Consider the following 26,270-nt stretch of genomic DNA (forward strand, 5'->3'; position numbering starts at 1 on the left):
ATCCATCCATCCATCCATCCATCCATCCATCCATCCATCCATCCATCCAACTTTTTACATTAATTTCTTTATCCATCTATTCATCCATCACACAATCCATTAAAATATTCATCAATTACTGCCCATCTCTCCATTCATACACCCACCTATTAGTCTATCCATGTATCCATCAATCATTGTAATAATGAGGTTTAATCACCAATCACAATCACTCTCTTCAACCACTGCTCTATCTGTCCATTCACCTATCAATCCATATAAATTCAATCATTAACTCAATCACTATGCTCTGTCAATCACTCTGTTCATTCATTTACTCAACTAACCAACCAACAAACAACAATTCAATAGTTGAATCACTAATTCAGTTACACAATCATTCACTCAGTCCTGTCATTCATTCATTCATTCATTCATTCATTCATCCATTCATTCATCCATTACCTCAATCAATCCATCACTAACGAACCAACCAACCAAGCAACCAACCAACCAATCATTCGTTCATTCATTCATTCATTCATTCATTCATTCATTCATTCATTCATTCATTCATTCATTCATTCCACCCATCACTTTACTCACTCCCTCACTCCCTCCCTCACTCACTCACTCACTCCCTCCCTCACTCACTCACTCACTCACTTACTCACTCACTTACTCACTCACTCACTCACTCCATCCATCCATCCATCCATCCATCCATCCATCAATCAATCAATCAATCAATCAATCAATCAATCAATCAATCATTTAAAATATACAGATCCATCTATTTATCCATGGCTGTATACATTCATTCATCATTCTATTGCTGAAATGATGACATTTGCTCTCAGCATTTTTTCTTTACTCTTATTTTACAAATTTACTTATCACATGAGTTTCTCCAGTAAATTATGTTTCACACAGACAGAAATCAAACACAAGAGTTCTGTTAAACACTAGACAGTGTGCTTTTTGTTCATGGTTAAGAGTTTAAGGGCACTCGCTGGGTTTGATGTTAAGCGTTTGATGTGTAAATTGTTAAGACGTTTTGAAACTGAGTGTTTCCTTTACTCTGGCTGATTGATGGGAGCACAGTTACACATTTAGGCAAGGTTACAGCACTGTACGCAAACCCTGTCAGTCACGCTGACGTTTCTGTCTGCTGTTCATCATGACGGACAGATGTTTTCGTCTGCTATTTAAGTGGATCTGACCGCTGCTTGGCACTGATCTCTAAAACGACACACTCTGTTACGACATTTGAACAGGTGTGAGACTTCAGCACCTGATAACATCCCAGCTATAAAACACTGCCACAGATATTAAATTCCTGCTCAGGGGAATTTACAGGAGACATTATAATAAAACACAACATAATTTAAAACACTCTGATTGGAGCAATGGGACTCATTTACATCTGCAATGCATGTCAAATGAAGTAAAAAATAATTATAAATTAAATTTAATAAAATAAACTTAATATAGAAAATAATAAATAATAATAGTAATAATAAAGTAATACAATTTTAAATTATATATATATATATATATATATATATATATATATATATATATATATATATATATATTTATATATATATATATATATATATATATATATATATATAAACAATTTAAATTAAATAAAAAATCAATAAAAAACAGGCACTTTATATCAAACATTTTAACTGAAATTATTAATAATAATAATCTATTTATAAATGTTATTTATTTATTTTTAACTTAAAGTTATATTCAAAGTTATTCATTTGATAGTCATTCATTCATTCCTTCATTTTCTATTTACCTTAGTCCTTTTATTAATATGGGTTCGCCACAGCAGACACATACACGTACACTGTAGTAGATTTAGCTTACACAATTATTATTATATTATTATTACTATTATTTTTGTTGTTGTTGTAGTAATAATAATAATAATAATACAAATACTACTACTACTACTAATAATAATAATACTAATAATAATACTAATACTAATAATTATAAAATAATAATAATAATAATAATAATAATAATTATTATTATTATTATTATTATTATTATTATTATTATTATTGGCTATTATTATTGACAATTATTATTATTATCATCATTATTATTATTTTTATTATTATATTTTTTTTAAAAATCACTAACAGTCTACTTATAATCTAATGAGAATTAGTTGGCATGTTGATTTGATGTAACTTAAATTCAACAATCAGAGCATCAAAATAAAGTGGCCATACATTTTTCTTATGTCTTGAAACAGTTGATTAATATTTTTAATATTATATTATTAATATTATTTTTCTGTTTTTAATGGGTTAGTGTAAGTTGACATGTACTTGCAAAGTTTCTTATAGTCAGTTAAATGTCTGTTGAAGGAGCAATTTTAACAGATATTCTGCAGACAGTCTACTAATACTCAAATGGACCATTAAAATAAAGTGCTACCAAATATACAAGCCTTTTACTGAATGGAATATATACCAACTGAAAACATTACGGTGTAATGTCGAAACTGCAGTTTCCTTTCGTGCTCATGCAACGTCTATGATGCTTCCTCAACTCTTAATTAAAAATGACATATAAAACCAAAAGCACAACTTTGCTCAACGGTGCTTTGTGGCACACATGGTAAACACTTTGTTCCGATCGCTAACCCTTTGCAGGCAGCACTAATAATGTTTGCAGTATAATTAAAGCTCTAATTAGAGCAGGTCAGTGTAATAATCCAGGGTTTCGACAAAGAGGGGTTTAAGCCGGTTTAGAGTCAAACGCTGGTGTAGAATTATATGGAACAGTGGATCAAAAGGATCGCCATGGTAACAGAGAGGAGAAAACTGCAACAACAGTCATTAATAACCTAGAGGTCCTGTACTGGGAATAACCACAGAAAACACTCAGTCCTTCAGAATCTAAAGTTCATTTACATCAAGTACAAGAGAGCAAATTAAAGCAGAACTACTTCATTTACAAAACACACAAACGCCATCTGATCCACAAACAAACTAGCTCCATTTTCCAACGCCCCATTATGCTTTGTGTGAATTAACAAGTTATGCTGTAATCAAAGAGCAAAGTGTTTTAAAGGCTGGAATTAAATAGAAATATTACAATATACATTAATATTTTACTTCAAATGGTGTTCAAAAGAACTTATGGCATAACTGTTTTGAGCATAATGTGCATTAAACCAATCAGAGTCTCATCTTCCTTTCCCTTTTAAGAGTCAGGTGAGTCGCGCCATGTAGCATTTGCTATTTATATGGCAATCTTTGTAAGTGGAAAAACTGAACGCTTCACTAGCGAGAAAACACTTAAACAGAGCATCTGCAGTACAAGGATAAAGAACCAGCCTCCTCATTTGGTCTCTTAACTTTCTCTTTACCTAATTTTTACTCTTTACTCCTTTACTCTTATGGATAAGGAAACGTCTCCAAAACCCAACAGGTGGACAAATCTGAACTTGTTTTCATTAAAACAAATATAAAATGCATTTAATAAATAATACTGCTAATAATAATATTAACATTATGCAAATGCAGACTGTCATGAACAAACTGAAAAAGCCCCCAGGACATGAAGCAGTGGATGCAGTGGTTTTTATATTGATGTAGAAAATAATATATATATATATATATATATATATATATATATATATATATATATATATATATATATATATATATATATATATATATATATATATACATATATATATATATATATATATATATATATATATATATATATATATATTTTTTATCCGCATAGGCTAGGCGCATAACTAACACACTCTGGACTTTAGACCAGCTTTTAGTTGGTCAATGGCGCGGTCTCTTTCAGTTACTCAAAATAGCAATGTGCCAACATTGTGCATTAACACATCTCCTTTTCACGTAAAGTTGTCAAGACAAAAACAGGTTATGATATGTTTGCTTATGTCATAAATACCTCTCAAACAATGTCATTCTTATATGTAAAATGACATAACGGAACGAGTGACACATAAAATGTCATGTCATGATTATAAAGGTTTCATGACAGTCTTGTAAACACCCCCTTTAAGTAATGTGTAACTGGATTACTTTCAGAAGATCTTGAACAACCCTAAAAACGCAAAACAGCAGAATTGCAGATATATATTGAATATTACTATACTATACAAGAAAAAAAAAACACATTCAAAAGAGCTTTAACCACAGATTTAATGTATACCTGTGACACTACTGTCACATTACAACACCAAGAGTAAGGCTGCTTGCATGATGGATATAAATAAAGCAGGCAGATGCACTTCTCTTTTAGTTTTCACTGTGGGGTGTTTGTTGCACAACCATATTATTTAAAATTATTTGCTTTTGTCCCTTTGAATGGTAGTTACAACAACCCTCTAATAGAAACACACAAGCCTACAAGATGCAAACGGACACATAAAACCCTTCTACGTACAATGGACAATTTAAAACCATTTGGAAAAAAATGTCCTAAAATTTAGCAGAAATTACACAAATCTACTATAAATAAATAGCTGCAAAAATAATAAGGCTTAATAAACGTAAGAAAAAATTGGGTTAGTATTTAATTTAATTTAATTTAATTTAATTTAATTTAATTTAATTTAATTTAATTTAATTTTATTTTATTTTATTTTATTTTATTTTATTTTATTTACATCTTTTGTAAAGCTGCTTTGGAATCATATTTATTGTGAAAAGCGCTATATAAATAAATTCAAATATATGTCTGTATTCCCCACCCTTTGGGGAAAAATATGTCCTAACAATTTAGCAAAAATGACAAAAAACTGCCATAAATATTTAGACACAAAAAAACTTAAAAAAAAAAATCAAACATTACAATAATTTGGGGACAGTATTTATTTTTGATAAAAAATAATAATAAATAAAATAAAATAAAACAAAAAAATTTAAATTAAATTCATTCAAATTAAAAATGAAATAAAATAAAAGTAAATTAAATTTATTTAAAAAAATATCACAAATTTTGTAAAGCTGCTTTGGAGCCTTAATTATTGTGAATAGTGCTATATAAATACATTTAAATTTGTTTGTTTTCACAGCTATCTAGCAGGGATGAACTCAATTCATCAAATGTGACATTTTTGCCAGATCATGATAACTGAAGCAATGTTGCTGAAATCCAGCTCTAAATGACAAGAATAAATTTGATTTAAAATACAATCATACGGAAAACAGTTATTTGTTTTTTTTATATTCCATATTATTGCATAGTGCTTTATATCAAATAAAAGCAGCTTTGAAATAAGGAAAAATATTAAAAGGTCTTAATTAACATTAAAAACTCCAAATTGCAATGTAAAAAAATTAAACACATAATAAACTACTTATTACAATCACTGACCTTTGCATTATAAAAAATCATTGTTTAAAAATTACTACTACATATAAAACATAAGTCTTCATTAAAATTACTTCATTTTAGAACATTTTGCCACATTTTTGTCTTTTCAGTGCTTTTCAGAGCTTTTTCAGTGCTTGAGCACATTCCAGAGCATCCAAACAGCGGTTTGGTGAAACCCAAAGGTCATCGGTAAGCGTGAGAAAGGTGTGTGTTGAGTTTTGTGTGTATGAATGAAGCACGGTACATACTGTAAGACAGAGGAATGTCCAGATCGCCCTGCCACGACAGCTGCCCGAGATCATCCACAGAGTGCTGCGCTGGAAGAACAAAACACACACACATTACACTCACCTCACATCTAACTTTACAACTCTGCCAAAATTATGAAACATTCATGATCATTTTTATTTCTTTCACTTTATGTGCCCAAAAATGTCCCTCTCAATTTGATTACATCTACACTACCTGACAAAAGTCTTGTCGTCGATCCCGATTGTAAGAAAAACAAATAATAACTTGACTTCTAGTTGATCATTTAAAAAAGTGGATGGCAACACAGACATGAACATTATTGAGCATGTCTGGGGTAAGATGAAGGAGGAGGCATTGAAGATGAATCCAAAGAATCTTGATGAACTCTGGGAGTCCTGCAAGAACGCTTTCTTTGCCATTCCAGATGACTTTATTAATAAGTTATTAGAGTCATTGCAGAGATGTGTGGATGCAGTCCTCCAAGCTTATGGGAGTCATACACAATATTCATTCTGTCTCCACTGCAGCATGGTTTTATATTCTATAGTGGACATTATGTCTGTTAAGTGACAATACTTTTATGGAAGAAGAGTCAGACCTTAATGTCCTAGTTAAATAATTTAAAAAACAATGCATGATCATATTTGATTGTGGTCAAATAAGTGTAATCTAGAGGCTTTAGCCTTACATATAAGCCACTTCTGATACCAAATGATCAACTAGAAGTCAAGTTATTGTTGTTCCTAAAACTTGGATAGGCGACAAGACTTTTGTCAGGCAGTGCACTGTATACTCTTACTAGTGTTTACTCGCATGAGGGCGACATCAACATGTCAATCATAAGAGATTCATCAATAGCAAACCTCTACCGTCCAATCAATGCCTTATAACCAAAATTAAGCCTCGCCCACATTTGTTCTTGCATTCTGTTTCAGTCACATGATCATAATAGGGAATAAAAGATAATACCAAGATCAGTTTGAATTAATTTGGTAAATTTATCTTGATTTAAGAACGAGTGGCCTTCCATCCCCCCCAAAAAAGTATAATTAAATAAAGATAATATTTTATAATATTAAAAATCTCATAATGTTGACTTAAATGTTCAGAGACTGTGATATTTTCTCTGTTTGTCAGACATTAGATACTATATAGATAGACAAGATATTAGGGTCTTCTGAAAAACAAAATGTGAAAATTAAGTAAGTTTACACGAAAACAAAACATTCAAATGTTTTTTTTTTCTGCTTATTTTGCATTATTTTAAGCACTAAAATTTGTATACAAAATTTTATATAAAAAAAATATAATTAAATGTTCATATAAATATAAGTGGTATTTTGAAAAGTGTTGAAAACTAACATTTAAAATAAGCTAAACATTAATATGAAAAATGAAAGCTTCTTTGCTCTGTTAATCCTGGAGCTTTTTGGACGTGGTCTGTGGTTTGTCTGTGACCATTCACCTTTGTCTTTCAGATATTTTTCTTGGCCTACCACATCTTTCCTTCACAAAAACTGTTCATGTGGCCTTCCATTCACTTACTATATTTCTGACTGTGGAAACTTTAAACCTTTAGGATAACTTTTTGTATCCTTCTCCTAATTCGTGTTGATGAATTATCATAGCTTTTAGGTCATTAGGATGCAGTTTTAAGGTTTCCTTGTTGCTACTTTCTGGTTTACAATTAGGAGAAGCACAACTAGCAATGTGTTAGGATTGTTCGGGTTCACCGAGCCACTCAAATCAATTCTGTGCTGTAATAAATTAGCATTGAGTGACAACAGGTTTTAAAAAACACACAAAAGAGAGGGTGCCCAAATTGTTGCATAGCCTAATTTTCATTTCCTAATTTTAATTAATTTCAACACTGTTACACTAAGGATTTCTGTCTGAAAAACATGACATTATCTAGCACGAGAAACCAAATGGCATATCACTGTGATCTTCTCTTATAATGAAAGAGCACAAAGGAGTGCCCAAACTCTTGCATAAAACTGTATTTATATACTTCTATAATGCAAAATAATCTGTCATTTTAAACTAATTTTTCGTTTTATCTTATTAATTTTATCATTAACTTACTTTTATTGATGTATTAGACACTTTATCAGTGACATACAATTAATGACTACACAAAGGTGACACATTTTCAGCATGAGTAAATCTAAATGCACAAAACACAATTGAAAGACTAATAAAGAGTGAATGAGTGATTTAATGTAGGCTGTCAGTCAGTTAAAGTCAGTGGAGAGTTTGAGGAGCAGATAGAAAAAACTCCAGAGAGAATCTCCAAAGCAATTCAATCAGGTGGAATTAAACAGGACGGAGATTAAGGCCAATTTGCATGAACCGCAGGGCTTCAGGGCGCAGTCGAATAAGCAAAAAATACTTAAGCAACTTATTAAAGTCTTTCACCTTGAGGAAGCGCAGCGCGTGGGGCTTTAACTTCATCCTCTTTCACAGGCACATCTGAATCACACGCTGACAATCAGTTCAGTACTGATGATTCAACACACTGACATTCACAGGAAATCGACGGGCTCATTGTGAGTTAGAATAAAGATGCCAATCATTCCATAAATGATGTCACAGACGGAAGCAGTGATGTCACGAAGATTCCTCAGATAGTCATTAATAGACCCTTTTCACAAGACTTATGATGCATTTAACAGTCATCAGCATCTTAAATCTTTGAAAGGTTTTAACATGTTGATAAAAAAACAACGCATGAACATTTATATGTACATATATATATATATATATATATATATATATATATATATATATATATATATGTGTTATGTAATCTTTGCATAAAATTACAAAAGATTAATTACGGCTTGTGTGAGGCATTTTTAATGCAGTGTCTATGGGGGGAGGACCGTAAATTTAGCATTATTCACTTTTCTGGCTGCCGTTATCAGTCTTACACATTTTTTTTCCCTTGATAACACCATCATGGAGTTTTTCTTGTATAATGTTAGCAAATATAATTGTAAAATTGTAAAACAAACAAAAAAAAAAAGATGTTTTGTACTCGCCCATTCACTGCGCGCTGAGTTTGCCCAACTATGACGACTTCCGCTGCTGAAAAACCAGAAATGTGAAAAGGGTCCACTGGAATTTTAATAATTAATTAAACTTTTACGATATCTACAACCACATTATGACCAATATGTTTTTTGTAATGCATTATATGCTCTAAAAAAAGCTTGGTTGACACAACCCAAAATTTAGTTTGAAGATTGGAATAAGCTAAATAACTCCAACGAGGAGAATGAGCGACTACTTTTGTGGACTAGATGACCAAAACTTAAGGTTTATTTATATTTTTGCTTCTTAGTTTTTGTTGACTTATATTATATAATTTGCTATGCTTGTTGAATGAGTTTGCTAATGTCCTCATTTGTTTTCGACTTGAATTGGTTAATGCAAAAGTAGACATATCAAGCTTTATATAGATACCATAAATCATCATCTTTGTTGACTATTTGCCGAGTTTCCTTTCATTTTAGTGACGTGTTTTTCTGACCACAGTCTGCTCGCGTCTTTAGACGCTTGTAATAACAAAGCCTCGTGGGCGTGGTCACATTAAAACTAATGAGATCAGACTGAAAAACTAGACACAGCGTTGATTTCATACCGATTACTTTATCAAGCAATGTTTGTTTTCAACATGCATAGCTGCCTTTAAAAGTAGACACTTTAAGCTTTCTAGAAATACATGTCTCATCTGTGTGCGTTTTGTATTCGCGGAGTTTCAGCACATTTTACTGACGCGTTTCTAAAAGCAGTTCACGGAGAGAGAAAAGACAAAATGCCTACCCTGTTTGTTTTCCTTATTTTTCAAAAGCACACACGTTTGTTGTTGTTGTGAGTGTACACAACACAAAGTAGACACATAACAGATTCGATTGATGTATTGATCTTATCTGTACGATCAAAACTGAAAGTGTAATTTAAGTTCATTTCAGCAGTTTGACGACACCACAGGTCAAAACGCGTATACGCGGTCTTCGACCCCAGAGGGTTAAATCAATTTGTAAACTTTATAACACTTGTTCCTCTTTTAATCTCTCCTTTCACTAGCCTTTGAAACATAAAGAGGTGGCTCATCCGGGAACTGAACAAACCAAAAGTTGGGTTACTTTTTTTCAATGGGTTTATCCCTATTTGACCCAACGATGGGTTATGACTAGGGCTGGGCGATAAAATCGATAACTGTATTTATTAACTGAACACCACTGTGCGCCTTGAAAGCAATGCCAACAAGCTTAGGGTGTCAGTTTGTCATTTCCAATCGAGCCACATGACTTGCACGACGTACACATGGTGTGCAAGCGGTGCACACATGTGCCACGTGCATTTTCCAGGTACACCTAGTTGAAAAACATCTGAACTTTCCAGCGTGCGTGCGCACCACGGTTTATGTAAATGGAACTAACTAATTGGCTTCACACTTTGTATGGACTATACACATTTCAAGGCAAGGCAAAGTGCTTTACATAAACAGGAATAAAAGAGACAAGTATGAGAAATATAAAAAGAAATAATAAAAACTAAACAGATAAAAATGTGTTAGAACAGGTTATAAAAAATGAAAAAGAAAAGAAAAACATAAGTGTGCGATCTGTCGTCAAAGCACAGTGCTCATTCAGTAAAGGGACAGGTGTGTTTTCAGTCTCGGTTTGAATGTGCCTAATGTTGGAGCACATCTGATCATTTCTGGAAGCTGATTTCAACGGTAGACTAATTACCTCAGACAAACACAGAGCACCTAAACATTGCAGTGCTTTTACTTTTCTCCACAAACTTGTATCATAGCTGCAGCAATGATTCGTTCATTTGTCATCCTTTGAGAAAATGGTTGATGGTTGCCTAGTTACGAGAGATGCCAAAGGAGCGAACTTGTCACTTCAGGTCAGAATAACAACACATGCAAAAAACTAGAGCCGTATAGCAGCAGTGAGGGAATAAAAAAAAAAGGATGTAAGGATGTCTCCAGAGTGGCTTTTTGGTTTCTTTTCTTGTGCATCACATCCACTAGTTCCCCATCTGAAAGATGGTTTAGCCTAGGGGGTAATAGAGTCATTCAACTTCACAACTTGTAATGTTGCAGTATGTATTTGAATAATAATGGCTGATTCCTTTACTTGAAAGCTCTGTTTTGATGATCATAATTTGTTTTGTTTACAGAATTTGAGGTTTACTGTATCATTATTATTGATACCTTACAGATGTTTTAGTTGCACACACTTTGTAACATTTTATTATTCAAGCTTAAGCGTCTCTTTATCAGTTTTGTTTGTTTTATTATAAAGAGATCAGATATTTTTGTTTACATATTTTTGGTTTTTGACTATTAAAACTATTTGCCTTAGTAATGCTGGTAAATTAAAATAAAGTGGTTAAAAATCATACCTGAATGAATTGTTAAAAATAGTTCAATAATTATTGATGAGTGTGTTTACGAATGCAGGAGTGTATAGGTGTTTCCCTGTACTGGGTTGTGGGCGGAAGGGCATCCGCTGCGTAAAACATATTCTGGAATAGTTGGAGGTTTATTCCATTGTGGTGACCCCTGATAAATAAGGGACTAAACCTACACTGAAAAAAATTATTCAGAGATGATTTCTTGGATTTACTAAATTTTAGTGACTGTAAACAATTTATTTGGGTGGATTTAAACAAACAAATTAGGTTGAATTTTATTAAATTTAATTTGTTTGTTTAAATTTAACATAAATAAATTGTTTGCAACAGTTCTGCAGACATCATTTTCAGTGTAAGGAGAATGAATGAATGAATGTTGTTTTAATAAGATCCCTAATAGACTGAAAAGGGATAATAAGTGTGTGGCAGCAATGCATCACCATTCATTATTAAAGCATAATAATAAGAAGAAAAACAACAACAACAACAACAAAAAAGAATGTATAGAATTTTAAAAGTTTTTTGGACTTGAAAAAGGTCAACTATTATTTTTTGTTTGTATGTTTGTTTGCTTGTTCTCTTATTTTTTCACAATTTGTTCCTTTGAGGTTATTATGAATGTAATTGATATTAGCGGAAAATGCTGTGAGCCTCCATAAATGCATGTTATGTTACCGTTATTTTTATGAGCGGATAAAATAAAAGCTGGATGTTCAGCTGGTCAGTGCCGTCGCTGTAGTTTTAACAAAGGCCTGCTGGTGTGCTGATTGTTCTGCATTGTGTGATTGACTCAGGAGAGACAGTGAGCAGCGGAGACGCTTGGCAGCTGTTTTCTTTCCAACAAGCGTCTTCGCTCTGTTAATTAGCTTTAGGAAACGTCATTATTGCACTGTCAACAGCTCAATCTCCCCCGCAGGACACTCACTCCACAAATGAACAACGGCTAAAACGCATTTGGGGGTATTTCCTCTGTGTGCTTTTATTATTCTCTGTATAAGAGAATGTACTTTTATATTCCTCTGTGTACTTATATTAAATATTACAACATGCATTATGCATAAATAAATAAAAAATGTGCCTAAATTGTGATCATCCAGGAGTGAATGTTAGTGCTACAACTCAAACAATAATTGAAACAACTGAAACAAAATAAAGGCATTAAAATGGTTTAAAAATGACTTTCATTTCTTGAAATTAAGCTAAAATAATATTCTGAATTTATATTGTATAGTATAATAGTATATAAATGCTTTACTAAAGATATAAAACTAACCTTAATACCACAAACCTTCATGTTGTGATCGCCAGCAGTGTTTTTCTTTCGTTGGAGGTTACTTCTGCTATTTCTACGAACTACAACACCCAGAACTCTGTGCACCCATCAACTCCTGCAACAGCTGACAATAATCTGGACATTCACACACAGACAGAGCTGTAGCTCATGATGGACTGATGAGTAGGGCTATACACACAGCTCACGTTTACATTCCCATTGCCGAGTCTTGTTTCTTTCACAAACATTATGAAGCGCTTTTCTCCGTTTTGATTCTTTGCCGCCTAGTCTGAACTCTCGCCTGTATTTTGAGCATGTTTATTGGTTTTCCTTTATGTTTTGCTCCTATTTTTGATCATTTCCTGTACGACCTTGCCTTTAATAGACTGCACTGGGAACCGCTCGCCTGTTGTCAGCATCTGCTTTGTAACACTTTGCTTGAAATGAAATATTAGCTAAATAACAATTTTAAATAATCCAGAATTTTAGGTAAAATTGGAAATGTACTCTAGCAACAAACTCAAAAAAGCTGAAATACTACATGTATTAAAGAGGAATTGTGATTGCTATGACTACATTAGAAAAAAATTGAGGGTTCTACATAATTCCTTTATGTTGTCCAACACAAATCAATTAAGAAAACCTTAATCGTTTTTACAAACTTAAGTGGATTGAACAGAATACAATTAAGTTGACCCCCCCAAAAAAACATCATCTTAAATAAATAGTTTAAACCATCAGCAAACAGTATTTTTTCTATGTAAAAGAACAACTTAGAAATGATTTAAAAATGTCTTTTATTACTGTAATACTTTGTAAAAATATTTAAATAATATTTTATGGGTGTACTCACACTAGGCTATCAGAACTGTGCCAAGGCAAATTTGACCCCCATTTGCCGGTTCATTTGACAAGTGTGAGTGCTCCAAATTGCGGTTCAGTTGGCCGCCCCTGACCCGGTTGGAAGAGGTGTGCCAGAGCGCGATTCAGTTCGGCTTTGGCACGGTACACTTGTAGTGTGAGTGCAAAGCATGCCTGAGTGCGAAACTGAAGATGAAACATCACTTTTAAGGGACTGTTTCATATGGATTTATTAATCTTTCTTACCTTTTAATGAACACAAACTGTCATCGTTCATTAAAGATGCCAACCTCTCGCTGCACATTCAGCAAACCACCTAATACCTGCAGCACGATGGCTTTCATGAACATTTTCCAGCATTAAAAGTGGTGGACCTGTTTAGCATAAGATTTGACTGTGAGCCATTGCATCCCCAATGAGTTTAAATAATACAAAACAATATAACTAAGGCAATGTCCACTGTACCGAGCGAAAGCGCTTCTCTTCTGTTAAACTGAACAGTCGCATCATCAATGATGTAAGTGTGCTTGAGGTTGGAAGGTACAATTGCAGTGTGAGTACAGGCTAACTTTTAGTTAGTCACCACAAAACATTTCATATTATTATAGTTTGTAAGTGGAAAATTTGTTTTTCTCCTTTTTTTGGAGGGAGGCATTTATAATTATTTAAAATTTCTATTACTTTCCCAAGCAACTATGTAACTCACAGCTGAACTATCATAGTACTATGCATCGTTTGGGAAAAGAACGATGTATGATGAGTGTTTCCCAAAACCTGTAGTTTTTCTGTCGCAGATCCATTGCTTGAACCAAGTTAGTTATACTGTAAAATGCCTATAATGATGCTCTAAACTGGGCGGAGTAACTACTTCTTTAGAGAAAACCCCATAATTTCTTTGTGCAAATTATATTGTTTTACGCGCACACGCATTTAAAATAAAATCCAATATTAGATTTAGTAAAAACATGCACTCGCTTTCCATATTAACTGAAATATATGTAAATGGAATATATGCCTGTGTTTGCATTACGAATATTATTGAGAAGTTAAACATTATAAATTCTATTCTAAAACATATCACTTAACAAAGGCTAACACATATTCTAATATCATATAAAAATCATATAAATAAATAAACAATTTATTAAGAAATGAAATGTAATATTTATTATTTATTGGAAATGAAAAAAATATATACTTTAATAATAATAATAATAATAATAATAATAATAATAATAAAAATAATAATAATAATAATAATAACAACAACAACAACAACAACAACAACAACAATAATAATAATAATAATAATAATAATATGATAATAACAGTAATACTAATACTACTACTAATACTACTACTACTACTACTAATAATAATAATACTTATTATTATTATTATTATTATTATTATTATTAAGTAGGATATTGTTTGTTTATTTAAAAAAAATGTAAAAGTCTACTTTAACAATTTGACACATGTAAAACATTGCAGAAAGTTTTAACGAGCAGGCCCATGTCATATACAGTACAGATACTTAATAAATAACCCACTATAAATTAAAAGACTTAACGTATGCTTTTTGTTTTCACAAGCTTTGGAGACATAACATAAATTTCGCTTTTAAATAATAGGTCACCTGTAGCTTTCGCCATAAGGCTGTTGAAAATGACATCAATGTTTTCAAAGTGCACTGCGAAGGGAGCACAGATGTAAACATGAAGGTCGCTAAAACTGAACTGTAAAATAGTTTGGAAGCAAATTATACTTAAGAGAGACTTTAATGCTTTTTTATTTTTAATAATTCCAACTTTGAATGTTAGAATGTTCTAAATGAATAGGGCATAGGGGGATAAGTGGGAATAGAACACAGCCAGGAACTATGTTTCTAACTAAAGCTACAGAGCTGTAGCTGCGAGTCCTCAAGTTTGCAACGCAGTTTGTGAATGTTCATTGGAGCGATGGATTTGGGAAATGGCAAATCAATAAACTTTGTTTGTAACGACAGAACTTGGGAGACAATGGTTTTGTCAAATGCACCCCTGATCGATGACACCTAATAAATAATATTAACACTGTTTGACTTTTTTTTTTAATCAATTTTATTAATTTAACATAAAGCTTATTCCTTTACATTTTGTTGTAATTTTATAAATAACAAAAGTTATTTGTTAAGTTCTTATGTAAAAATTATGTTACTTAGGCTAATAATTATATATTATTTGATATTATATGATATTTTAAGTATAGAAAATGATTGCTGTAAAGTATCAGTTCATAATTACAACACTGATGAATGAAATGTTGATGTTTAGCTTTTTTGGAGTTGGTTGCCATGCATATTGCTAAATTTAGTTCAGGATTTAGAAATCATTTTAAAAATAATAATATTTAGACCATTTTACCTCAGCTTCAATTCAAGTAGTAAAGTTTTATGATATTATTATTATTATTATTATTAGTAGTAGTAGTAGTAGTAGTAGTAGTAGTAGTAGTAGTAGTAGTAGTAGTAGTGGTAGTATTAGTAGTATTAAAACATTTACTATTTCAGTTTTCAATTTAGATAATTTAGTGTAAAATTTAGGTAATTTAGTGTAATTTTAAATATCTATTTTACTTTTTTAATTTTTAAATATATGCTAAGACATTAAAATGTATCCAAATACAAAATCAAACAAAAAGGGCTCAGGGGTAACTTTAATAATGTGTTGGTGCTCTTTGGGTAAGGCATTCATCAGACACTGATTGTATTTGGAAACAGCAAAAATCAGTCCAAGGCATTTGAAAAATTTGGGAAAAATATTAAAAAGACTTTATCCACATGTCTAATCCTTAAAAAAACATTCGGGTTTCGCGTAGAGCTGCCTTTCATAAAGAACTGCCTACATCAGGGTAACCAGTTTTTAAGGATTAGCCATGTGAATGCACGGTTTTTAATATTTTTTTATCCGAATCCATTCAGGGTCACTGCATGAATGAATGTTTCTTATATACCTTTCAGATGTCCTCTGCCGAGTGTCACGAAGCCTGACGAGATGAAGTTGTGCATGTCTTGACCACTGCGGAAATTTTCTTTTCCATAATGCCCTGCAAAGACAAGACAAATCCTTGTAAACAGATGACAAAAAGCTTCATTTTAAATCCATCATTTAGATTGACAGGTCAAACACCATAGATTAAGAGTAAAAAAAAAAAAATCTTGGTCAATCAATTTGGTTGATACAGAAATACATGCCGACCGACATTTTTGTGAAGCATAAAATACATTGCTCCGTGTACATTGCACATTTCAGATGACAAATCCACTAGAGACCAGAGTTTACATTTTTGTGAATCTGAAACACTTTTGAGTATGTTATGATACAAATTTCAAATACATATGCTTCTTCTACACTTCCAGGAGAAGGTCCACTGATCTAAGTCCTTCCCCAAACCCAACCAATAGTGTTTTCAAAAGCAAACATAGTTTTTTCAAAAGCGCTTCACCGTACTCAAACCTGAGCACTCTGCAGCAAAAGCACAGCCATACAAGGTGAGCTACTGAGTAAACTAACCATACCAGAAAAGTTGACCATATGGAGACAGATGTGACACAAAAGTATTCAACTATAAATCATGGACATCAAGTTGTTTTGAGATGTTTTTTTTGCAAAGAATTGCATGAAAAGAATACTTTGTTTGTCGATAATATGCCCCTGATACTAATACTTATCATTAGTGTGAAAAGGAATACAATTTGCTGTCATACTGCTCCTAGTGTATATTTTTTACATAGAAACTGCAGTCAAACAAATAATAAAGTATGTTTATGTCTCCTGAAGCATTCAGACGTACATTTGATTTTGAATTCAAATGACGTTCTATTGTCAGTTAACTTCTGTAAGTTTTGCCACCGTGTTAACTATTTTTGTAAATAGCACAATGACACAAATGTTTTAGTTTACAAATCATACCCACTTTTAAGTAGTTTTGAGGTGTTTATTTGATGTTGTACAAAAAACTGCATGAAAATAATTCTGTATTTGTAAAAAATATACCCCTGTAAATATCATTAGTGTGAAAAGAAACAAAATTTGATATCGTCATACTGCCCCCCTAGTGTTCATTTCACCTGAAATTGCAGTCAAACATATTTTCAAGTACTTTTTAAGGTTTTATAAAAATGTAGGCTGAAGCAAAAATTTCTAATGCATTTGCTCTGTTATATTAATTACAATAAATATAGATAGATATTTACAGTTTTGTACATATTTTGTTAAACTTTATAAACAAGGCATTATCTAAATGTGGCACACAAATATGCCTTCAATTGCAGAACAGAATCTGAAAAACTAAAGGCAGATTTTTTTTTTTTTTTTACAGAAGGTATTTCGGATTTTGCCTCATAAATAAGTAAACATTGATTGCAAAAAAAAAAAAGAAAAAAAAGAATCACCATGTAATTACAAGGTTACTTAAAAAATACTGTAGAAATTAAATGAAATCCAATGGCATTCAAAGATAAGTACAGTCAGTCAAGTCAAAATTATTAATTAGAATAATTACTCATTATTTAAAATATCTCCCAAGTGCTGTTTAATGAAAATAAAGATTTAAAACATAATAGTTTTAAAGACAAATTTTTTAATAACTCATTTCTTTTGTCTTTGCCATGATGACAGAACAAAATATTGTCAAGAACATAGTAACAATAATAACATAATACAAAATATAGTATATACTGTAGTAAGATACTAGTATTCAGCTTAAAGGGCAATGTAAAAACTTAACTAGGTTTATTAGGTTAACTGTATTATAAATGAAATATGCAAATGGACAAAGTGTAATGATATAAACAGTTGATGTGTTCATTATGCATGTTTTCCATCCACGAGACCGAGTTACGAAAACCAATACACCCGATATTTCAACACTGGCCAGTGTATGAAAACATGTGTGTGTGTAGTGTGTCTAAAGCTCACATTCATCACACACCGGCCTTGATTTCAGCCGGTTAGTGAAGTCATTTCAGCCAGTGAGCAGTAAAAGGTGCTCTGAGACTGAGGTCAAGGCAAGGTGCTGCATTAAGTATTAATAGGGTGTGTGTGTTTGTGTGTGTGTGTGTCTGTGTGTATGTGTGTGAGGGCAGAGGTTTTGCTCATGGCTCGAGAGATTTTAGAGGTCATTACAACACACTTTCTCCACAAAAACACAATTCCCCAGTATTCTTGGATAGAGGATGACTTTAGTAGTTTCCTCTGGCAGAAGATTCTCGGGCCATTTAATTGTGCAATAAAGTATCAGTGACCTCGCGGTCATTAAGATACGAGTGTTGAGAGGTTTATCTGTGTCATTGGTCAACCGTACAGAGCTCGAGGCAATAAAAGTCATCTTATTTAGACAATTTTTCAATCTTCTCTACAGACGCAGGCTCTGTGGAAATATGTGCTTTAGCCAACATTCTTGTGTAACCACTTTTTTTTCTTTCCACTTTAACGGACATGTGAATGAAGTTTCAGGTGTAATAAACACTAGGGGGCAGTATGGCACCAACACATTTTGTTCTTTCTAGACAAGTGATATGTACAGGGACAAGTTGTGTACAAGAAGGATGTGTATTTGAAACATATATAAAAAAAATAAATAAAAACACGTACTCTAAGCAACTTATTTCAGAGAAGCAAAATATGTAGACAGCATCCTCTAATGTATTTGTATTTGTTTAAACTCATTCGAAACATGTAACGAAATGCACTTAAAACCACTTATTTTACTTTTCACAAAGAAATGTAGACTGAGGCACATATTTCCAATAAGCCTGGGTTGTTCTTTACAGATAAAGTAAGATTTTTTTTCGTCTTTTGTAATACCACCAAACAATCAACATATTTACAAAACCTTAAACAAACTACATGCCTTTCTTTGTCTGACAGTCTTTTTATTTTAGCAAGTGGAAGGCTTTTCTGTGGAACTAAAGGGCTGTTAAACGTTGACTTGATTTTTAAAGATTACATTTAAGAACAATGCCTAAATTTAAGATATATTTTAGGATGAACACTTGCTAAAAATCTAAAATCTTAATTTTTGAGGAACATTTATTTCCAGAGCCTTAACTTTCACTGTTCATCAAAGGTGGAATGACCTATTAAAACCTCTAAAACAACTGAAATCTCATTTTTAGTTTCCAGAACCTTAACTTTCATTTTTCTTCCAAAAAGGAATGATCTTGCCAAACATTTAAAACAACTAAAATCTAAATTTTTGAGAAACCTTTTATTTTACTGTGGAAGTGAAATGATCATCCCAAACCTCTAAAACCTAGTTTCCAGAACCTTAACTTTCACTGTTCCTCAGAGGGAAAGTGATCATCCCAAACCTCTAAAACAACTGATATCTCATATTTAGTTTCCAGAACCTTAACTTCCACTGTTGGTCAGAAGTGAAACAATCATCCCAAACTTCTAAAACAACTGATATCTCATTGCTAGTTTCCAGAACCTTACTTTTCACTGTTCCTCAGAAGTGAAGTGATCATCCCAAACCTCTAAATTTTAGAGGTTTGGGATAATCACTCCACTTCTGAGGAACAGTGAAAGTTAAGGTTCTGGAAACTAAAAATGGGATATCAGTTGTTTTAGATTCTAAAACAACTGATATCTCATTTTTAGTTTCCAGAACCTTAACTGTCACTGGTACTCAGAAGTGGAACGATCATCCCAAACCTCTAAAGCAACTGATATCTCATTTTTAGTTTCTAGAACCTTAACTTTCACTGTTCCTCAAAAGTGGAACGATCATCCTAACCCTCTAAAACTGATTTATTTTTTTTTTCAGGAATATTTACTTTCAGAGCCTTTACTTTACTGTTCTTCAGAGTTGCGATGGCCTTCCAAAACTTCTAAAACAACTAAAATATCATGTTTTGACGAATATTTATTTCCAGAACCTTTACTTTAACTGTTCAATATTTATTTCCAAAGCCTAAATCAAATTTACCCCAACAAAAATACATATGCAAAATTTGTTATTTGTTTAAAGGTTCAATAAACTGTTCCATTATTCAGTATTGCTATTTTTCTGATTTCACAGGTTTTACAGTGTTAAAGTGATAATAACTCATAATTTTCCAGTGAAAAAAGGGAATAGATTAAAAACTAATTCAAACAAACCATCCAAATGAAATGACTGACTACACTGGATCAGATTCTCAATTAAAGTAAAAAGTATTTTATATAACTCTTAAGTGACTCTTCATGCATTTTTCCCACAAATCAGAAGAAAACCTAGAGACACAAGCACATATCAAGAGAGATCTACACACATTATTGCTTCATAAATCAATTGTATGCCATGCGATTGTGTTGAGGTATTTCTTGGTGAAGTTCACAGAGCTAAAAAGTTCCGCTTTTTGAGATGGAACATAGATAACGGTCAATACTAACAGCAAACAAGAGAGAAAAATACACAGACAGAGAGAGATTTGGTCTCAAGAGGAGTCAAAATTGCCCTAATTTCAGCTGGTCTCTCATTTTGAACCCTATATTTCCATTTTGTGATATTTCAGGCAGAGCTTTTATGCAAGCTACCATATACTTAAAAAAAAAAAAACATCAGCACATTTGTTTAAAAATTGCAATAATGGCCCTTTTGATCTTCATGAAAAAATCTGAACTAATGTATGCAAAGCAAAAATGTACTATTTATGATTATCTGAAACAATGTACACAAAAACAGTATATGTACATTCATTGACAGTTTACATTGAAATTGAATAGAAAAAAAAAACAAATGTAAAATTGACTCTTTTGTTAGCATATTTAAAGCATTAAATATGTATAATTGCTTTTAATAAACTGTGTTAATGTTGATAAAATACATACACATTCATGTTTTACTTCCGTTAATTAAAGGCATACCACACAAAACTTGTTTTAAGTGAAATAAGTATTGTGTTAATTGAAATATGTTCTTGGTAACCTCCAAAAAATATTCATGTTATATTGCTATAGTTTGTCAGAGGTGGAATGATCTTCCCAAACCTCTTAAACAACTGAAATCAAATTTTTAGAAACACTTATTTGCAGAAACTTTATCTTCGCTGTTCTTCACATGTGGAACGATCTTCCTTAACCTCTAAAACAACTGATATCTATTTTTTAGTTTCATTTGTTTATTTACATTTATTTCCAGAAACTTTACCTTCACTGTTCTTCAGAATTGGTACAACCTTCCCAAACCTCTGAAACAACTGAAATCTCATTTTTTAAGGAACAATTATTTCCAGAGCCTTTACTTTCACTGTTCATCTGAAATGGGACAACCTCCCCAAACCTCTTAAACAATTGAAATCTTAAGTTTTCAGTAACATTTATTTCCAGAACCTTTACTTTCACTTGTTATGGGTTTGTGATTTGGTTCGTTCTGTTTCCTGGGTTTTGCTTTCTGTTTCTAAACAGGTTATGATGCAGCAGGTGCGGCTAATCTTCAGGCTTTATAAAAGGAGCTTCCAAACTGTGTTGAAGAGACTGCTTTGGAGGACCGTTTTTTCGTTTGACTTACTTTGCCTTACCCATCGCTTATATTAATTTTGTTTATTTGAACTTTGCTCCTGTATAATTTGTCGTATTGAATATTGTTATGTTAGATAATTAATTTGTTTACTTTGATACCCCTTTTTGCACATTATTTTATTTTATCATTTTTGTCTTTTTGTAACCTTTAAATAAATATCTTTTTGCATTATTACATTCAACTTGGTTTGGGTTCCCTTCATTTTGTTGCGTGCTTGAGCCGGCACGTAACACACTGTTCTTGAGAGTTGGAATGACCTTCCCAAACCTCTAAAACAATTGAAATGTATTTTTTTGAGGAACATTTATTTCCAGAACCTTTACCTTTACTGTTCTTCAGCATTGGTACGCCGTTCCCAAATCTCTAAAACAACTGAAATCCCATGTTTTGAGGAATATATTTTTTTTCTCAGAACCTTTACTTTCACTGTTCTTGGGAGAATATGTTTCGAGAAATATTCATTTCTAGAATGTATTTTACTTTCAATATTAACTCTAAACATACGAAACAAATAAAAACTCTAAAATACAAACTAAATGAAGCTATCAAAAAATAAAATCAAATGCCATACATATACACACTATATGACTTTTTTTGAATAAAAGATAATGGTAATTGTTGAAATTAAGATGCTACAGAATTATTTTTGTATTTGAATGTCATTTTAACAAATGTTACCATATGAAATCTTATTTTAAAATGTTTTCGAATCATCTGTCCATTGGTTCAAAGGTACTAAAAAATCTTACAAGGATCGCAAGCCAATGCTTCAAGTATCTAAAGCACAATTTATCCCCATTGTTCTTTTCTACAATCAAAAACCACGGGTGTCGAGATGACCCAGGAACAGTTAAAGCAGAGACTGCATGAAGAAAGCCATAATGAGAATGGCAGATGGGAGCGTGTGCCATCTTCATTACTCTTTCTCTCCCTGTATTTTGCTCTCAGAGGCTGATCTGTCCGTCAATAGGATTTTAGTACACGGCTACATGATAAAAGTTAATATTTAATGATTGCCTTTTATTAAAACAAGACCTCACTGAACCATATTTTCTCATCGGACTAAGCCAACATGCATGCTAATGTTTTATCTGCCTCATCCGATGTGCATCAGATCTTCATGTCCTGCTTAAAATTGCCTAAAGCAAGGTTATGTTCTCCATTTTACCATCTAATTGTTTTATCTAGTTATTATGCCAGCACTGAAACATTATGATGTAGTCATTCGTAATTGCTTAACACCCTTTGACTGTTAACTATGTGTGTGTGTGTGTGTGTGTGCGTGCGTGCGTGCGTGCGTGCGTGTGTGTGTGTGTAGTTGACGTTATAATTATGAGCACTCCCTTGATTTGATTTTTCTTTTCAAATATTTCCCCACATGATGTTTATCAGAGCAAGTATTTCCTTTTTATTTTTCACAGTATTACCTATAATATTTTTTTCTTCTGGAGAAAGTCTTATTTGGTTTATTTCGACTAAAATAAGTGGTTTTAATTACAAAAGACTACAAGACACTACTTGTTTGTCTACAAAAGACACCACTATTATACAATGATTTGCCTAATTACCCTAACTTGCTTAATTAACCTAGTTAAGCCTTTAAATTTCACTTTAAGCTGAATACTAGTATCTTGAAAAATATGTAGTAAAATATTATTTACTGTCATTATGACAAAGATGAAATAAATCAGTTATTAGGATGAGTTATTAAAACTATTTTGTTTAGAAATGTGTTGAAAAAAAACAGAACAGAACAGAAAACAGAAATTGGGGGAAAATTACAAGGAGCTAATAATTCAGGGGGATGTGGGGAATAATAATTTTGAGCTTATCTGTATATGATAACTATAACTTAAATCAATTAAGCTGGTTTAAAACGTCAAGTTTAAATTTGTTTAACTAAAAAATACGTCGAAACCCAACTAACTTCCTAAATTAATTTAAAGTAACATAAAAAAATACATTGGCATGACTTTTTTATTATGTGATTGCACTGTAAAAAAAAAAATGTTGGTTTTCACACACTGTAAAAAAAATCCTGATTTGCCTTAAATATTTAAGCTAAATCAAATTAACCTTATGAGTCAATTGACCTTATATTATATTATGTTAAACTGATTTAAAACACCTTGTGTAACTTATAAAATTAGGTTAGAAAATTATTATTATTATTATTATTATTATTATTATTATTATTATTATTATTATTACCTTCTTTTTTTTACCAGAAAAAACACATTGAGATTAAAAATCTATTTTACAAGAGCATCCTGGCCAAGATTAGGCCATATACATGCCACATAGGTCTAGCAATCTACAAACAAAAACAATTGTTAACATGAATCACACATTGACAAACAAACTATTCAAAACACACAAAACCTAGTTTAATTATTTACAATGATCTAAAAACATATGATGTCACGACTAATCGATCATATAATTTTTTTTTTTTGTTACAGTGCACAATTGATTTGTGTTGGGCTAACATGAAGAAATTAATTTAGCTTATCAATTTTTACAAATTTAAGTGGACTGAACATGAAACAATCAATTTGTCCCAAAAACATCTCAAGAAATGTGTTGTTTCAGCTCATTTTAAATAAGTCATTTCAACAAACAGCAAACTTTTTTTGAGTGTACAGCATATATTACAGTTTTAATTATTTTTAAAAATATTTTGCTAATGATGTTTAACAGAACATGAACATTTTCTACATGTCCTATTATATATATTTTCTTTTTGTAAAAGTCTTATTTTTGTAATTATTTATATTTTTTTGGAATAAATGCTGTTTTTAAATTGCTTAAGGTATTATCAGCCTCTTTAGAAATCATTGGCTACAGAACAAACCACTGTTGTTTAAAGACTTGCTCAATCAACCTACCTTTAACCTAACTAACCTAGTTAAGCCTTTAAATTGACACTTGTAGGTGTAACTTGGATGTTTTCTTTACACTACAACTGGGAAAACACAAACAACTTATGAAAAGCCAAAAGTCCTAAAATCTGGCTGATGTAAGGTAAAATAAAATATAAAAAATGTATTTGTAAGTGTCTCTCGCCTAAAAGATTTATCAGTTTTTGCTGAACAAAAATTTCCCAATGGAGAAAACGTGCAAGTTTCATAACCAGAATGTTCTCTATATGCAAATGTCCTCTGCTGTGATTGGCTAACCTCTGCTCTTCTGAAAGCAACAGAACATTAAAAACATGTAAATAAGCAAAAGAGGCATTATTTAATAAGGTATACACTGGTTTGAATAAATGTTTTGTAAAAGAATCTGAACATTTGATAAAGTCAAATTCAAACTTCTTCAATAAAACGTATAAAATCAAGCCAATTATGCATGAACATTTCCATCAGGAAAAGTTGTAGAATATAGATCTAAATAAAACTGTAAATTGATACTGAAGTAAAGTTTTGTTTTGAGCAAAAATATTTTTAAAAGATTTTTTAATTTTTAAAACCAGACCCACAAATATGTATTATACATAAAATCTCCCAACATTAATACATTAAACCCATACAGGTCAAATGTGCATGTTTTCTTTACACTAGAGTGAAAAACAATGATAAAAGCTTTATGAAAAGCCCCCCAAAAAATACCAAATCTCAAATCTTGTGGGTGTGCTTTCAACTGCAGCGTCTCGCCTTAAAAATGATTAGTTATTGCTGAAAACAAATTTTCCTATGGGGAAAACGTTCAAGTTTCAGAAACAGAATGTTGTCTATATGCAAATGTCCTCTGCTGTGATTGGCTAACCTCTGCTTTGAATTCTGAAACCAACAGAAGATCAAAAACATTTAAATAAGCAAAAGCATTTAATTTGAGGAGTTAGGACATTTATAAGAGTCCATGCCGTTTTAGGTCCCCCAGAGTTACTATTAGGGACCCCTTAAATCCCTAATAGTTAACAAATAAGTGGACTGAACATGAAACAATTAAGTTGTCCCCAAAAAATCTAAAGAAATGTGCTTTTTCAGCTCATTTTAAATAAGTAATTTGAACAAACAGCAAACATCTTTTTATTTTGAGTGTACAGCATATATTACCGTTTTAAGTATTTTAAAAAAATGTTTTCAAGGGATGTTCAACAGAGTTTTTTTATTATCTATAATATATATTCGGGTATTCTGCTTAAAGTGTTATTTCTAAATTGATTTTTTCGGGAATAAATGCCGTTATTTTATTGCGATTCAATATTATCAGCCCCTTCACAAATGAAAAGCTAAAGAACAAACCACTGTTGTTTAAAGACTTGCCCAATTAACCTACCTTTCCTAGTTAACCTAATTAACAGTTAGGGGGACAGCTAGGGGGTGGGGTCCCCCAGAGTTACTATTAGGCACCCTCCAAATCCACCAACCACCCCCCCCCCCCTCTACCCCCCAAATTGAGAGGATTTAAGGTTGTTGTTTCTCGTCTTGTTTTTGTTTTGCCCCATTTTGTTCTGGGCCATAACAACTATAAACACCCCCTATTTTTATTTATTTATTTTAATAGCCCTAAA

General features: G+C 31.9%; 1 protein-coding gene across 6 annotated transcripts in view; it reads right to left on the minus strand.

Moving 5' to 3' along the window:
• The window catches only part of shisa6a (shisa family member 6a), a 214,865-nt gene that overhangs the window by 135,187 nt on the left and 53,408 nt on the right, over window positions 1–26,270 (minus strand). For all 6 annotated transcript variants that reach the window (NM_001442722.1, NM_001442723.1, NM_001442720.1 and 3 more), the window contains exons 4-5: window positions 16,199–16,291; window positions 5,631–5,699 (exon numbers count right to left, since the gene is read on the minus strand). In NM_001442722.1, coding sequence (NP_001429651.1) covers window positions 5,631–5,699; window positions 16,199–16,291 — 162 coding nt within the window. The remainder of the gene's footprint in view (window positions 1–5,630; window positions 5,700–16,198; window positions 16,292–26,270) is intronic.

Source organism: Danio rerio, chromosome 3, assembly GCF_052040795.2.
Source record: "Danio rerio strain M-AB ecotype USA chromosome 3, GRCz13ab, whole genome shotgun sequence".
NCBI lineage: Eukaryota > Metazoa > Chordata > Actinopteri > Cypriniformes > Danionidae > Danio > Danio rerio.